This window comes from Peromyscus californicus, unplaced genomic scaffold, assembly GCF_007827085.1.
Source record: "Peromyscus californicus insignis strain IS unplaced genomic scaffold, ASM782708v3 Scaffold_23__1_contigs__length_62951481, whole genome shotgun sequence".
NCBI lineage: Eukaryota > Metazoa > Chordata > Mammalia > Rodentia > Cricetidae > Peromyscus > Peromyscus californicus.
In genome coordinates this window covers 6,489,226-6,505,778 of record NW_026294534.1, presented here as the reverse complement: position 1 = coordinate 6,505,778, position 16,553 = coordinate 6,489,226, and the positions used below count along the sequence as shown (strand labels likewise).

Genomic DNA, 16,553 nt, shown 5'->3' with positions numbered 1-16,553 from the left:
AGCACCCATATCAGGTGGTTCACGATCACCTCTAACACACACACAACTGAACAAATAAACAAATAAATAAAATTTCAAGGCTGAAAGTTAAAAAAAAAACAAAAAACATTTTAAGAAAAGTACTTTCTTTCCATGTATCTAAGTGCACCACAGCCCCTGGAAGTCGAGTTCCACACAGACGGCTGTAGCTGACCCGGAGTGGTTGTAACTACTTGTCGGGAATCCAATGCCCTCTTCAGGCCTCTGTGGGAGTCAGGCACACACACATGCGGTGACATACATCTATTCATGCAGGAAAAACACTCACATGTGTACAATAAAAATAAATGAAGCTTTTTGTTTTTTCAAGACAAGGTTTTTCTGTGTAGCTCTGGCTGTCCTGGAACAGCCAAGACCAGGCTGGCCTTGAACTCAAGAGATCGGCCTGCCTCTGCCTTCTGAGTGCTAGGATTATGGGATTAAAGGCGTGCACCACCACCTAAAGTAAATAAATCTTTAACAAATAAAATGAAATCAAATCTTCTGTATAGCAAAGGAAATAAGAGCAAAGAGACAGGCTTAAGAATGGGAGAAAAAAATCTTCAAAAGATAATGTTTGAATAAAAATGGCCCTCAGAGGCCCTGAGTGAGTGGCACTATTAGGAGATATGGCCTTGTTGGATGAGGTGTGGCTTTGTTGGAAGAAGTGTGTCACTGGGGGAGGGTTTTGAGGTCTCAGATGCCAAGCCAGGCCAGTGGCAGTCTCTTCCTGCTGCCTGCGGATCCAAATGTAGAACTCTTAGCTACTTTTCCAGGACCATGTCTGCCTGCATGCCATCATGCTTCCTACCCTGACAATAATGGACTGAACCTCTGAAACTGTAAGCCTGCTACAATGAAATGTTTTCCTTTTATAAGAGTTGCCGTGGTCATGGTGTCTCTTCACAGCAATAGAAACCCTAAGACGGATATTCATTTGACAGAGGATTAATACCCAGAATATATATATATATATATATATATATATATATATATAATTTAATAAATTAAACACATATGAAACCCCCAATAATCCAATCAATAAATGGATAAGGGAGTTGAACAGTTCTCTAAGGAGCAAGCAGAAGTGGCAATGACTATATATTCCATCTCACCCAGCCAGATCGGCTATCAAAAAATAAACCCCGCAGATGCTGGTGAGGAGGGGCTGGGTGAAGAACCCTTATACTCTCAGTGGGAGTATAAATCAGCCATTATCAAAGTTTGTATGTCAGTTTCTCAACACACTAGGAACAGAACCATTTCCCAACCCAGCTAGACCATGGCAGGTATCTCTGCCCAAAGGAATCTAAGCCAACATGCACCAGGGGTACCAGCATGTCCAGGTTACGGAATCGGCCTGGGTGCTGGTCAGCGGAAGGGATTGTTCATTCTTCTCCGGCTTGCCCTCCCTCTGCCATCACATCCATTCCTTCACTGGCACTGGAGCCTACTTCTTCAGGACTCCAGCATGTACAGAAGACCAGCTGAGACACCCAACCTTGTGGACTGAGCAACTACTGGATTCCTGGACTTCCCATTTGCAGCCAGCCACTGTTGGACTGCACCAAGGCTGGGCACCAGGCCACCTGGAACAAGGCGGTAGACGGTACAGAAGAGGGACAGGTCCTGAACCACAGTCAGGTGTGGCCTTGTGTAAGGCAGTCCCTCACCCGAGACTGAAACCCTCACGAGAAGTTGGGTGTGATGGCACACCCTGTAACCCAGCACTAGGGAAGGGTAGGCAAGATGAGCAGGTGTTAGAGGCCAGCCCCAGCTACAGCCCCAGTTTCAGGCCCATCTCAAAAATAAACAAAACCAAAGTCCCTAACCGGGAACTGGGTCTTCTTGGCCCCAGGGATGTAAGGAAGATCTAACACAGAAAACAAAACCCACACAATCTTAGCTCATAAAACTAAAATACTTTCATCACCTGTTCAAGGCAATGTGAGCAACGTAAGATTTAACAGAGTCCAAGAGTTGGACGAAGTTTGGGGGCAGAGCACTTGTCCTGGAGCAGGGCCGCATGGGCGTCATCCCTAACCTTCAAAAGTGAGTGTGCCTGCTAGCAATGTTCAATGCTGACCTCAAGTTGGCTTGCGCAGCAACCCTCAAAAAATGTATTGTGTGTGTGCAAGCAGGCGTGCACTCCGTGTGCATATGTGCCAAGCCCAAGTGTGAAGGTCAAGTGTGAGGAGGACAACTTTTAACAGTCCAATCTCGGGGGCTGGAGAGAGAGCTCCCAGGTTAAGAGCACTGGTTGCTCTTCCAAAGGTCCAGAGTTCAATTCCCAGCAACAACATGGTGGCTCTCAAACAAGGGGCGCAATGCCATCTTTTGGCCTCTGTGGGCACCAGACACAAAGTGGTGCAGACATCCATGCAGGCAAAACACCCACACACGGAAAAACAAAAACAACCACAACACCGACAAAGGTATTGCATCATATGGAGATTATCTCAGACCTATGTGAACCATGTCCACAAGAGAGTACTGAATAGGTGGAAGTAGGTGGAAGCAGCTGTCCTAAGAGTAGTATCCTGCTCCAGTGTCCGTCCGCCTGGGTGGCAGAGCTCTCCTGCATTTATGACTGCAGCCCTAAATCCTGACACATCAAGGTGCTCGCCTGTGACTTTCTTACTGCCCACTGGAACTCATCAGTGATTTGAGGCAAACAACACAACTTGTCTGAGGTGGTCCCATGGGTCCTGAGAAGATTCTCAGCACGCCTCACTCCGTTAGCCACCGTCTTACTGGAGTAATCGCCCCTATTTCTCAAAACCACGCTAACATGAAGCAGGCGTTGCCGAAGTGAAGAACTTGGCCAGGAGTTAAGCAGTGTTAGGAGCAAATCCAAAAGAACAGACGAGGGCCCCACACCGCGAGGTGCTCCGTCTCCCCACTACCTGATCGAGCTGTCTGCATGAAGAAATGTACTCCTTTTCCTCTTCTGACTTGTCATTATTGGCTCAATTAGAAAGGAGAAACTCCCAAACAACTGTGAGTTTTTACCTTCTTTTTTCCTGTGAGTCTGGGTCTCTCTGTGTAGCACTGGCTGGACTGGAATTTGTCATTTAGACCAGGCTGGCCCCAAACTCACAGAGATCTCTGCCTGCTGCTGCACCCAGTGTTTTTGTTTTGTTTTAAATTGTTTTTGTGTTAGTTTTGGCCTGCATAAACGAAGGCCAACACGTATGTGCCCGGTGCTCGTGGAGGTTAGAAGACAGCATCGGTTCCTGAGTCACGTGGGTACTGGGAATCAAAACTTTGTTTTCTGTAAGAGCAAGTACTCTTAACCACTGAGCCTTCTCTCTGGCTCCTTTTATCAAGTATTTTAATTCTCATCATCATTTATTAAAAACTCTGGCTTGGGCTGGAGAGATGGCTCAGAGGTTAAGAGCACTGCTTGTTCTTCCAAAGGTCCTGAGTTCAATTCCCAGCAACCACATGGTGGCTCACAACCATCTGTAATGAGATCTGGTGCCCTCTTCTGGCCTGCAGGGATACGTGCAGACAGAACACTGTATACATAATAAATAAATCTTAAAAAAAAAAAAAAAAAAAAAAACTCTGGCTTAGTTAGTATATTTTTTGGTTGTTTTTTGAGACAGGGTTTTCTCTTTGTCGCCCTGGTTGTCCTGGATCTCACTCTGTAGAGATTAAAGGTGTGTGCCACCGTGCCCAGCTAGTAGATTTATTCTTAATGGTTCTAATCCTCTGCTAGAAAATAAATACTTAAGTGTCTGTGAACATCAATGCGCACAAAGTTCAAACACTAATGTACAAAGAGCTCACTTTTAAGGAATTATCAGCTGTAACTCAGTGCTCAGGCAGTAACTCTACAATGGAAAGACCAGAAAACAGAATTTATGCCCAGTGTAAGAAAAATTCTCAAAAGCCATCGTCAGAAAACAGCTAACTGATGGACACTACAAACAGAAGGAGCCACACTTACAGTGACCAGGCCAAGGCCCCACAGACTCTGCCTCAACATACTCAGAGCTCAAGCAAAGCACACAGCACCCAGGGCTGGAGATCTGGACTCCAGTTACGTGGGTAGTTAAGGACACGTGCCACGGATGGGTGGCCAACGTCAGCTGTCAGCAGGTCATGGTCCCACACCAGCAGCCACAGACAGCACATAAGGAAATATGCATGGCTGTGTTCCAGGGCCGGTCTGGGTTCTACACAAGCAGCTACAGACAGCACATAAGGAAATAAACATGGCTGTGTTCCAATGAGTCTTTATTTATGGACACTCCAATCTGAATTTCATAGGACTTTCATGTAGCATGAAATGTGATTTTTAAAACCACTTAGAAACACAGAGACCATTCTTAGCTCACAGGCCACACAAAACGAACGGTGGGGCTGGATCTCAAATACACAGTCACTTTCTACCCTCTGCTCTAAGTATTTTTTGACATTTATTTGCTGGCATAGACATAATGTCTACTTCCTTATTACGTGAGATCAATAATATACAATTTGCTTAAGGCTTTGTCTAAACTGCTGGTGTATAAATTTTTAAGACAAAAAATTTAAAATGATTTGTATGTTAAAATTAAATGCTAAAGAAACAAACTGGCCAAGTTTCATTTATTTCTTGACGCAACATCTATACAGCTCACACACGCAGCAGGACGCACACCTTGGCTTCACAACAGCACCAGGCTGCACTTCCGGTTATAATACAGCAGGGCAAGGTGGCTGGAAAATGTACATTTATACACTTCATAAGTTAAAGGTGGCCACACATGACCTAGGGTAGCAGAGGCAAGACTTGGACCCACTGCCTGGACCACTTGTATCTGACCTATTAAAAATGTACCCAGTCATTAAAAATGGCCAGTTGGGGAAGAGGCCATGTATAAAATATGTCATGTAAAATTTACCCATTAACCTTTTTAAAAAATAATATTTAGACTTTAAACCTTTGACCAACTTGTCATGTGGATATACATTATGGCAGCGAGAAGCACACTTGCTGTACTTCAGCAACCTGGCTAATTTTTTTTTTTTTGTAAACCATAACTTTTTTTGTGGAAACAGCCAAATTAAATCTCTTCTTTATACATCTGTTAGGTTACTTCCAAGTCACTCCCCAACCCCAAAAACCAGTCTGACACTTGCTGACATGTTTAATTCGAACCTATATTTGTAGTTTCTAAAACGCTGATCTGCAGACCCAGTCTGGTTACAGGTACACCATGAAGACACAGGCTGTTCCTGCCATCCCGAGGAGAGGATCCATCTCTACCAGTCTCTAAAAATACTCATCTGCCCGTCCTGGGACTTGGGTTTTGTTCTCCTGCCCGTGTGCACGTCCACACACTACCTGTTGTAAGCCCTCTCTTTCTTGGACTTTTCCAGGGCTTTGTCCATTGTTTTCTCGTTCTCCCCCCGACATTTGGGGCAGTACCACTTGCCCTTTGGTTTATGGTTGAGCCCCACACAAGAAAAGTGGAACCACTCGATGGGACACTCATCGTTGTCACAGCCGATCATCTCTCCATAGGAGACCTGATTGCACAGACAGTACGTGGGCTCGTTGGGGTCGATGGGAAGGTCTGCGGGAGAGGCTTCCCTCTCTGCTTTGGCCTTGGAGCGTTTCTTCTTCTTTGAGGTTTTTGCTTTCTTCTCCTTGGGTGTTCCTGAGGTGATGTCGTCGTGGTCGTGATTATTAGACGCGTTCTCTCGGTTCTCGTTGTTTCGCTGCCTCCGGGACCGCTTGTTGTTGGGCTTGTCCGCCTGAGTGATCGTCTCACTCTTTGACTTGTCCTGGCCGGCCTTGCCGCTGCTGCCAGTGCTGTCACCGATGTCCTGGTGTGCCTCGAAGAGCTCCACGTGACTGTCCACCTGCCTGGTGCGGTTCTCCACCAGCTCCACCATCTGACTCACGATCTGGATCTTTTCATCGCCCAGCTCCTGGCTGCGGATCAGGGCCCTCTGGATGCAGTGCAGCACCCGCCTCTTCTGTGTGCCGTCCGTCTCGCGCTTGAACTTCTCGTAGCAGTCATCCAGTTCTTTCAGGATCTCTATAAACAAACACAGGCTGCATTATACACTCACTAGGGACTGGTAAAGAAACCCAATACCAACTAAGAAAGCCTTTTATCTAATTCTCTTGTTTCTCATTTAAAAAAATCACAAGGGGCAGAAACAGCAAGGGCCAAGTTTCCTGGTGCGAAACCCTTGCCATGTGTAAGATGTGGTTCCCAGTTAGTGAAGTTGAGGTGATGGAATAGAAAGTTCCAGTTAATAAGTGCTTCAGCCTGAACTTTTTCTTCCCCTGTCAATCACATTTTCACAGCTTCTGTTGAAATATCTTTGAATAACTTAAAGCTTCTATTCTGTATTTCTTTGTGTTTGGGTATTGCTCTCCACCTTATCTGAGACAGAGTGTCGCTGAACCTGGAGCAGGGACTGAGCTCCAGGGACTCTCTTCTCTCTACTCCCCAGCTGGGGTCACAGGCACTTTTTACCTGTATTCTGGGCATCTGAGGTCAGGTCTCTCTACCCCTTGCATTTGAGCATCTCAATGTCTGGAATACTCTACAGAGAAGGCATGTAGACTTAGAAGATGGTGCCCTATGGTTTAAAGACTAGGGTTACAACAGAGGCCCGCTATGTATCTGTCCCCTTATGGCCACTCCAGCATGATGTTCTCTATTACTGAAAACAAGAATGCTCTAGTCACAAGACAACCTTGCTTTAAAACAAAAGTGACAGATTTTACTTTACAACTCATAATACTTTAATCTACTGCTTACAATATTAAACAAACAAGCAAGCAAGCAAAACACAACAAACAGTCTCTCTGTGTAGCCCTGGCTGTCCTGGAACCTACAGAGATCTGCCTGCCTCTGTCTCCAAGTACTCCATAATAACATTTTGAGAACTAAACCCTAGTATTAAAGTAAAGCCTTCCTAGAAAGGCTAAAATAAGCCTGTATGCTTATAAAATGCCATTTGGCAAATGTAATTAGACAATTTCCAAGAAATAAAAACTGATAAGTAATCTAATTGAAATCAAAGAATTCAGCTCACAATTTCAGGACTCAAAACACTGCAGCAGAAGCACAGTGTGAGGCCAGCCTGGGTTACACACGTGGACCCGGTTTCAGAAACAACTAGCTTTTCCTTTGCAGACAGGGTCTCTGGAGGCGTGGATGTTTTCATGGTTTGGCTTTGTGGTAACCCATGCCACAGCTCAAGGAGGGGTTTCTGCTTAAGGTGTAATGGGCATCAATACTGCTTTACAAGAGAAGTGCTGAAGACTGCCCTCATCCACCAGCCCTGCACATGGAATTACCAAGCTGCCAAAGCCGTAGACAAGCGCCAAGCCCACCTTCGTGTGCTTATGTGCAAGTATGTGAATCTCTGTGTCAAGGTGGTAGAGACCCTTTGCGCTGAGCATCCAATCAGTCAGATTAAGGCTGATAACAAGACAGCGGGGGAATGGGTGGGCGGCTGTAAAAGCTGACAGAAGGGAAACCCTATGGAGTGGGTGGCTTGACATAGTGTAGTGCTTAAAGACTACAAAGGACCTCAAGCCAAGATGTCAAAGACTGCTTCAAATGCCAGAAATGAACAAATAAGATCGCTGGTCATTTTAAAAATAAATGTGAATGCTAGAAAAATTAAACATTCTGTACCAAAGTCTAATTATATACACAGAAAATTCCCAGAGCGATTTTCTTCAAACAGTAAATAGTATCAGATTTTTCTTGAGACCCTTTGGCCATTTCTTAATGCAACCACTGAAAATGCTCTAACTAGGGCACTTGTGTGGACAGGCTGGAGGTCAGAAGGATATCTAGAAAATTACCACCCCACCTGCTCTGTTGTCTTCTGTCAGTTTGAGGTCAGCAGACCTCTTTTGAGTTCCAGGCCACTGTGGTTTATACAGGCCAGGCAGGGCCACATATGGAGACCCTGTCTCAAAACAAATAAAAATAACAACAAAAATCCTATTGGACAACAACACAGGGCTGACCCTGAAGTGTCTCAACAGGTAAGGCCATGTTCAGGTTCTGGAGGTATTCCAGGAAGAACCACACAAGAGGATGAACAGTCCCAGTCTCTAAAGAGGTAAGTCAACTGATCTGACTTACCGAAGACAGCCCCAAACAGGCGTTTTTAGGGTATGATGGCACATACCTTAAATTCCAGAGGCAGAGGCAAGCGAATCTACAAGAGTTCCAGGTCAGCCAAGGCTACAGAGTGAGACCTTAGCAAAAAAACAACAGCAAATGAACGAACAAACAAACCAGCGAGGTTTGTAACATGCTATACGAACATGCTGTACAATCAAAGCTGGCCTTGAGCTGCTGATCTTGCCGCCACTGGGATTACAGGCATGTGTCACCACACCCAGCCATGTTTCAAAGATAATACTGGTATTTTGTAGAAGAGCAATTCTATCCATTGCTAAATTAAATTTAAATGTAAACAACTGCTTCCTTCGGCTTTAGTTGAGGCATGTGGAGAAAAATCCCATCAAAAACGTACCACGAAGTTACCGTGGGAGCCACAGTAGCAGATTCTTAATTACCCTAAGCAAAGTATTCGATCAACAAAACCACTGAAAGCAACAAACAAGGGCAGCACCGCAGCTCAGCTTCGGACTGCTGCTGGACCACCGTAAAGTACCGGGGATGATATAGGTGGTGAATACATCAGACCGCAGTACCATTTAGTCTGTCCAATTACCAAAAAGGTATTTAACTTATGTAAGACAGCACCTAAGTTTTTGATGAGGCATTGCTTCCAACGGGGTATTTTTATAACATTCGAAAAGTAACTCAGGCAACAAACTCCATTTACAACGAGCAAGCCACAACCTCTTCTTCCAGACTCTTCTACACCCGAAGCACTAGGCGACCGTCAAAAAGCTCGACCTGCAACAGTTGTTCTGAGCAAGGACTTATTCTAACGCCGGTCCGACATACAAGCCCGTAGGGGCCGCGTCGGCGGGGCTCCAGGTGGACAGCGCCCGGACACACCGACCCGCAGTCCCGACAGGGGTGCTCCCAGTTCACTCACGCCTCCCGGAAATGCGAGAAGCGGCCAGAGCTGCCCGCGCGGCGCCAGAGCGGCCAAGGCAATCGCAGCGGCCTCCCGGGGGCCGGCGCCGCCATGGCCCCGCGGCCGGAAAGTGACCGCGACCCCTCCAGCCTATGAGACTCGCGAAGCGCGCTCCGCCCCGCCCCGAGGCCTATGTGAATCGACGACGCTGAGGGCGGAGACCAGCAGGGAGCCCAATCAAACCGCAGGACCCGCGAGGATGGCCCGCCCCAGCGGCGGCAGGAGCCAATCCAAGGCCAGAGGACGGGCGACCCGAAGACATTCAAATCAACTCGCCTCCTCCCTCCGCCCGGCCCTCTTCCACAGAGAGAATAGCAGGCAGCGGAAACACAGACTGGAGCGCGTCCCCGAGCAAGGCCCGCCCCCAGGCGGCCCGCCCACCAATGACTGCGCAGCACACTGATAAGGACATTCCACGGGGGATGTTAGGACCAATCACGGGGCCGCAGAGGCGGAACGTTCCGCAGTATGTTAATGACTCCCCTATAAACCGAGCTGCGAAGCTGCATCTCGGATAGAGCGCGCAGGGGCGCTTTCCCCGGCAGGTCTCGGTGTGTGGGCCTGAACGGCGGCCCTCCGCCTCCCCCAACTCTTCCGTTTCCCTGCTGCGCAGTTCTGTAAACAAGAGTAAACTCCGAGCGGCCATCCACGTTCAAAACAGAGCCCCCTGGCCTCGCAGCAAAGTTTCCCCAACAACCAACAGTACCCGGCGGGCACGCAGGCTCCGCCTCTTCGCCACTCGGGGCAGCCCGGGTCTCCGGGAGGACTGCAGGTCCCTCACCTGCCCCGTCCCTCTCCGGCCGGAGCCCAGCTCGCGCCCACCGAGCGCAGCACAGCCGTGCACCTAGTCGGCTGCGATCCTCCCTTCCACCCTCTTCCTCCGCAAGACACACGGCGCCGGCGCCCCTCACGGTCGGCCCGGAGCCGTGTCCAGAGCCAAGGGAGGGCCCCGGCAAGGCAGGGCCTGGGCGATCGCGCGACCCCGGGTCGGGACTGCCCAGGACTTTATGTAACACTTGGATTCAGGACCGGGCGGGGGGCGGCGGCACTCGGGACCGGCACTCAGGTCCGCGGGAGCCCGGCCCGCAGCCGTCTCTCCAGCCGGGCGCCCGCGCCCTGCGGCCGCGGCGTCCGTATAGCAGCACTCCACCTCGCGCAGCGGCCCGCGCCCCCTCCCCGAGGACGCGGCCGAGCCCCGCGCCCCCTCCCCCGCAGCACCGCCTCATCACTTCACTACAAAGAGCGCTTTGGTCGCGCAGCCTTGCAGCCAGCCGTTCGCGCTCCTTCCTCCTCCATGTCCCGGGGCTCGGCACACAAGGACCTCGGCGTATCAAAGGCGCTCCAGACCTTTTGTTCCTAGCCCTCGGAGGACGCCACCGGGAGCTCCGGCTCCAGCAGGACCAGCCAGCCTCGTCGCCGGGACCCAGGGATGGACGCGGCCGCCCCCGCCCATCCATCACCCGCCGTACCTTGGTATTTGGCGTCGATCTCCCGCATCAGCGAGACGTTCCTCTGCAGGTCGAAAGGCAGTGACTCGATGGAGTCCAGGTAATCCTCCACATAGTTCACCAGGTGGATCTGCTCCCCGTTGGCAGGACTCAACATGGTTCACCCCGGAGGTCCCCGGCGACTCGGCGGCTTTCCGCTTCCTCCACCCCCCGCCCCCCTCAAACAGCACTGCAAAATGCAAAGCTCTCGCCCTCCCGCGCCCCCCCGCCACTTCGGCCGGGCCGGCCGGCGGCTACATCTGGCGCCCGCCGCACCGCCTCCGGGGCCGCGGGGACCCCGGCGCCTGCAGGCGCGGGCCGCGGCGGCCGAGGCTCTGGCGCACGCCCCGCCGGCCGTGCAGGCCCCCTCCCGGGCGGCGGGCGGCGCGGGGGGCCGTGCGTACGAGCGCGCACACACCCAAAGGGGGCCGGCCACCGCCGCCCACCCGCCACCAGCGTGGAGAGCGGAGAGAGCGGGGCCGGCAGCGGGAAGGGCGCGCTCCACCGCCCGCCTCGCCGCCGCACTTGTCCAACGTGGAAAACCCAAATACCAGTTTCAAACACTTGGGAAACATTCAGCCCCGCGCGCAGCGCGCATGCGCCCCGCCGCCCCCCCCTCCCGGAGGCGGCCCCGCCCCCACCGCATTCACGCCCCTCACCGTCCCGGGCCAGGGGGCGGCGGGCCGCGAGGCCGGCCCGCGCGGGGGCGTGGCCTGTCACTGTCGCTTGGGGGCCAGGGTCGCGGAGGGGACAGCGGCAGGGCCGCCGGGGCAGGGGCGGCCGGCGACGCGAAACTTTACTAGGAGTTTGGCACTCGGTGGCGGACCTCCTGGGCGGGGCCGCACGCCGGCCGGGAGCGGCGGGGTGGCGGCCTGCTCCTCTAAGGACACTCCGGGGCCGGGCGAGCCTCCGGACCGCCGCTGTCGAGAGCCGACCACACGGAGCGGAGCCACCATCCTCCAGGCTCACTGCATTCCCCCGCCCCCTAGCACGGTATAAATAGGGCCCCCGCACAGAACTGGCAACGGCCACAGCCAATCCCCTTGCGGCTCTTACCTCTGCGGCCAATCGGGACGAGGAGGAGGTGTGGTGGGGCCGGCAACGCCTCCCGCGCTCCCTAGTACTCGAGAGCTGTCCTCCGCGAGGAGGCACCGAGCGGGCGGGTCCAGGGGAGGCGGAAGTGGGCGCGCATGCGCAGGTGTCCGGCCCTGGCTGCGGACCCGCGCGGGAGGGCATCGAGCGAGGCGCGGAGGGACCACCAGTCCCAGCATCCTCGGCGGCCGCCCGCGCCTGCGCCGTCCGCCCCCGCCGTCCCTTTGTGTCGCCTCTCTCGCAGCTGAGTTTGGAATGACCTGGAGACAAAGGGGCCCCCGAGGGGTGCTGCTCTCCGTTCAGCTCGGAGATCTGCGGAGGGCGGGCTGGCGGGAGCAGCGCCCCGGTCCTAGCCCTTCCCCTGCCGCACCTGAGGCTGCCCGTGTCCTCACCATACTGGGGAGGCTGCCTGCACCCGGGCGCACGCCCGCAGGTTCCCGCAGCCTGCGGCTCCCCATCCCGCCCTTCCCCCACAGTCCCGGATTTAGGGCTTTCTGAAAAGCCCGGGCAGAACAAGTGGTTGCCTAGGCGACGGGCCCCGGCGGTCCCGCTCCCTTCCGGCCTAGGCACCGCCCTGGGGCGGAGCCTGGCCTGTGGTCGCAAAATTCGCGCCTTTGCATTGCTGCGTTCCCTCCTGTGAGTCTCAGGTCCTTAGTCTTTCTCTGGGCGGCGCTACCGGGTCCGCTGCTGTGGCCTCGTGTGCGGAACGCTTGATGACCGCTCTCCGCCTCGCCTGTTGGACCGTCGCCCGGGCGCCAGGTCAGCTCACTGCCTTCAGCCACCTCCGGTTTTGCATGGTGTTGTATTTCAGCCTCTGGGCTTCATCCTCCAGCAGAACAGGACTCACCTCTTCAGACCTAGAAGATGTAGTTTGAAAGGATTGGGAACGGCTCGTGAAACACGGTGACATCCTAACCCCCTTGGCACGCGTGGAAGTACTCACTGCAACCCGGTGACATCTACGTGTCCAACACTGTATATCTACAACAGAGTACTGAGTGGGGCGGGGCGGTGCTCAGGGCAGCGATCGGCCATAGGAGCGGCAGTGCAGCAAGAGACCTTCACTTCAGCTGTTTTTCCAGTGAGGTCGTTCAGACTGGGACGCTGGTGTGGGGCTGCACCTTGACTCACAGGGCGTGCATTTCTGTAGGCGAACGTTCGCTTGGATGTCCTGTGGTGGTTTTTACTAACAGATCCAACTGCTTTCAGTCCTAGCCAAAAACAGAAGAATGGAGTCTCACTTAATTGCTAGAAGAAAATAATTGCCCACTACTCTGCACAGAAGGCTAACAATATGACTTGGGAACATGACGTGGAATAAACTGTGGAGAGGGGTACAGAACTGAAAATGAAAAGTGGAGCCTTTTCCTCAGAGGTCATAGAAGCAGTTTAAGGGCACAATAGCAATTAAGAGACAGATATTTTAATCTCAGGGCCATGAATGAACAATATTTATCTAGGTTTAATAAAGATTAGGTATAACTGACCCTTTCCAAAGATAACCAAGCTGGAGTTTGAACCTGGTTACCTTTGAAAGTCACAATACTCTCAATCCATCCTGCTGTTCATTGAGTCCATAGATACACAAACCCAAAGGCATCTTGTTCAGTTGACCAGGATTATGTCACAAGTGCTACCACATGCTAACTACAACGTTTCATGTTCTGAGAGTACTGAGTATGTTCACCTCTTTGGGGTAAAAATGTTTTATTCTTTTAATTGGCTTTCCGGGCAAGCTCAGAAGACCAATAGATAAAACATAGTTAATTATACTCAGGCATTTTAAGTATACTGTATAGAAAATCAAAGGCTGGGAACATGGCAGTTAACCTGAGTTCAAGCCCCTGCATCCACATGGAGAGATTGAACTCAGTCTGGAGAGTTGTTCCTCAGGCCCCCCACATGAACACGTTATCCCTTGTGCCCTCCGTCTGCATACACACTAAATTAATAAATGCGATCTTTAAGAAAACCTCTTCCTGTAAAACAGAGACGAGCAATGAACATGAGCCAGAGAGAGGATCTGGGAAGACGTGTGTTTGAGAGGCTCCTTGAGTCCCTGCCTGGAGGTGTTTCCTGGGTGAGGCTCCTGGGACATAGGGCACCCTCCTGCTAAATGTCAATTTCCCTTTCTCACTTCAACTAGCCTGAGCTCAGCATCCATTCCCAGCTCAAGCCTGTGGACATGTTCAACCATTTCGGGTTTTATGAGAAACAAACCTGGGGACGGCAGGATGGCTCAGCCAGAAAAGGCACTTGCCATCAATCCTGACGACCTGAGTTCACTCCCTGTGACCCCACGTGGTAGAAGGGAACTCCCCCAAGCTGTCCTCCGACCGCCACACTTTCTGTGGCACACACGTACATATACAAATAAGTGTAATTTTTTTTTTTTAAGGGAGGCGACTTAAGAGGAACAGGATTCTCTCTGAGGTATATTCTGATAAATTGTCCTGGTTGCTTTCACTTCACCTTAACAGTCTTAGAAATTCAATACACACGAGGATTTATACATTTAACTGTCAGTACAGAGTGGGTTATATTTATCATTTTCTTTTTTGAAACAGGTTAATATTGTACTTCAGGCTGGACCAGAACTCACAGTGAGGCCCAGACTGGTCTCAGACTCTTGAAGAGCCTCAGATTCAGCCTCCTGAGTGCTAGGATTACAGGTGTGAGCCACCACACACATCCCATAAACATTTGAATGACTCTCAGAAGGCTTAACATGGAGCAGACTTGCTGCCAGTTGGGGTGGACTACATGAGAGACTGCCTTCCAGCAGACAGAAAACACCATTGTTGGTTTTGAAACTATGATTTCCTGTGGCCAATCCAAACATACCAGCTATCCAAAATCAGGGAAGGTTTGGCCCTCGGTATTCCTAGAACTGCTTTTTAAATGTCTGCTCCAGCTCTTCGAGTTCTGCACTCCAGCCTTTGGTTTCTGGTTTTTGGCAGACAGGTATCAGAATAAAAGCTTCCTCTAGCTGTATTTTACTACCTGCACAGGAAGAGTGTCGAGGGACTTTCTCAGGCCAAGCTCTTTGGTGAATTTGCAGGCTATGGCAAGGAAGTCAAACCAGTTTACAGTTAAGTACTCAAGGAGTGGTGGCCCCTGCTTGTAAGCCCCAAACTGGGGGAGCCTGAGGCAGGCAGGAGGAGTTTCAAGCCAAGTAGGCTAGTAAGATTTACATAGTGTGCCAGGCAGTGATGGCACACGCCTTTAATCCCAACACTAAAGGCAGATCTCTGTGGGTTCGAGGCCAGCCTGTGCTACTGAGTGAGTTCCAGGACAGGCTCCAAAGCTGGAGAGAAACCCTGTCTCGAAAAACCAAAAAAAAAAAAAAAAAAAAAAAGATTCACATAGTGACAGCCTGGGCTACTGAGTGAAACCATATCTTAACTGAGGTGGGCGGGTGGGGAAGGAGAATTGCACATTGCTATAGAGAGGAGATAAATGCACACACATACACAATGACAAGATGTCATGAAGGCCGGTAGCTGTGAGGAAGAAGGAAGAATAACATTCCAGGAGAACTTGGGACGTTTGGAGACCGAGAGTGACTACCCTAATGTATAGGACAGTCTACATTACATGGCAGTTTAGCTTTAAGCAGCCCGTGAGAGTCCAGAATCTTCAGGGAAAAGTACTCTAGGAACACGGCTGCTTAATCATTTGCCTTTCCAGAGAGCACCAAAGAAGAGTGAAACCAAAAGACCGCAAAAGCCAAGGCCGCTCAGTGTTGTAAGGACTGAGGGAGGAAGCAAGGGAAAATAATGGTTATCAGGAGATGGGTGGTGACTTTCTTTTTCTTTTTTTTTTTTTCTTTATTTTTTTTTTTTTTGAGACAGGATTTCTCTGTGTAGCTTTGGAGCCTGTAGCCCAGGCTGGCCTTGAACTCACAGAGATCCGCCTGCCTCTGCCTCCCCAGTGCTGGGATTAAAGGCAAGCGCCAAAGACAGGATCTCATATAGGTGAGGCTGGTCTCAAATTCCTAGATGCTCCTATATCCCCTTCCAGAAAGCTTTGGTAACAGATGGACACCACCAGTTTGACTCTAAACAATTTTTTTTAAACCATGTGTTCTTATGTGTGTGGGTATTTTGCCTGCATGTCTGTCCGTGGACTACATGTGTGTAGTGCCTGCTGAGTCCAGAGGAGGCATTGGATGGACCCTCTGGAACTGGAATTACAGATTATTGAGTAGCCCTGTGGGTGCTGGGACTCAAACCCGGGTCCTCTGAAAGAGCAGTCACCTCTCCAGCAGACATTTCCAGTTACACACACTCGAGGGAAGTGTCATTTTCTGACGTTGTTCTTTCGTCCTAAGCCCATGCGACAGTGTGAAGTACACGAATACTGTGTGTACTGGAGTGCAGACATGTCTGGGGATGTAGTGTTGGACTACACGTGCTGAGGGTGGCTAGGTGCATACTCGCAGACATGCTGTGTGTATGCTGGGGTACAGTGTGTGTTAAGGCACACATCGGTGTGTTTGAATGTAGACACGATGAGTGCACGCTGGGGTGTATAGTGTTTCTGGAGTAGGCAGTGTGTTGGAGTGTCGGGTTGCGATACACATGTCTTGTGCACGCTTGGGTACACACTATTGCTGTGCACACCAGGTCCCAGCAGCAGGCATAACGATGTGCACCGAGACCGATCTACCCACAAGGACGGGCTGTGAGCCCTCCGCTAAAAAGGAGAAGAGCCCTGTTTCTGCGGCCATCACGCCATCATTATGCCGCTACACTGTGCTGGGTTCACCGCCAGACTCCAGCCAGCGAGTAGTCTCTTCCGGGAGTGGGCGGAGCCCTGTGAGACCACGGGCGTGGTTTCTGGATCGCTGGGCGGGGCTTGGCC

At 51.2% G+C, this 16,553-nt stretch overlaps 1 protein-coding gene across 4 annotated transcripts; it reads right to left on the bottom strand.

Moving 5' to 3' along the window:
* Window positions 1-4,246: 4,246 nt before the first annotated feature.
* Window positions 4,247-10,786, bottom strand: Ing1 (inhibitor of growth family member 1). Of its 4 annotated transcripts, none has more exons than XM_052751648.1 (2): window positions 10,578-10,786; window positions 4,247-6,056 (listed from the first exon to the last, which is right to left on the bottom strand). In XM_052751648.1, the coding sequence occupies exons 1-2, from the start codon at window positions 10,711-10,713 to the stop codon at window positions 5,353-5,355; spliced, it is 840 nt and encodes a 279-aa protein (XP_052607608.1). In that variant the 5' UTR covers window positions 10,714-10,786; the 3' UTR covers window positions 4,247-5,352. The 4 variants fall into 4 exon arrangements, with proteins under 4 accessions (XP_052607608.1, XP_052607609.1, XP_052607611.1 ...); XM_052751649.1 differs by lacking the exon at window positions 10,578-10,786 and adding an exon at window positions 8,865-9,052; XM_052751651.1 differs by lacking the exon at window positions 10,578-10,786 and adding an exon at window positions 8,922-9,052.
* Window positions 10,787-16,553: the final 5,767 nt, after the last annotated feature.

Bases quoted from the DNA above. Each gene is read 5' to 3' on its own strand.
- Ing1 (XM_052751648.1), bottom strand. From the start codon at position 10,713: ATGTTGAGTCCTGCCAACGGGGAGCAGATCCACCTGGTGAACTATGTG. The intron at 6,057-10,577 runs GTACGGCGGGTG...GTTTGTTTATAG, and splicing joins GATCGACGCCAAATACCAAG to AGATCCTGAAAGAACTGGAT.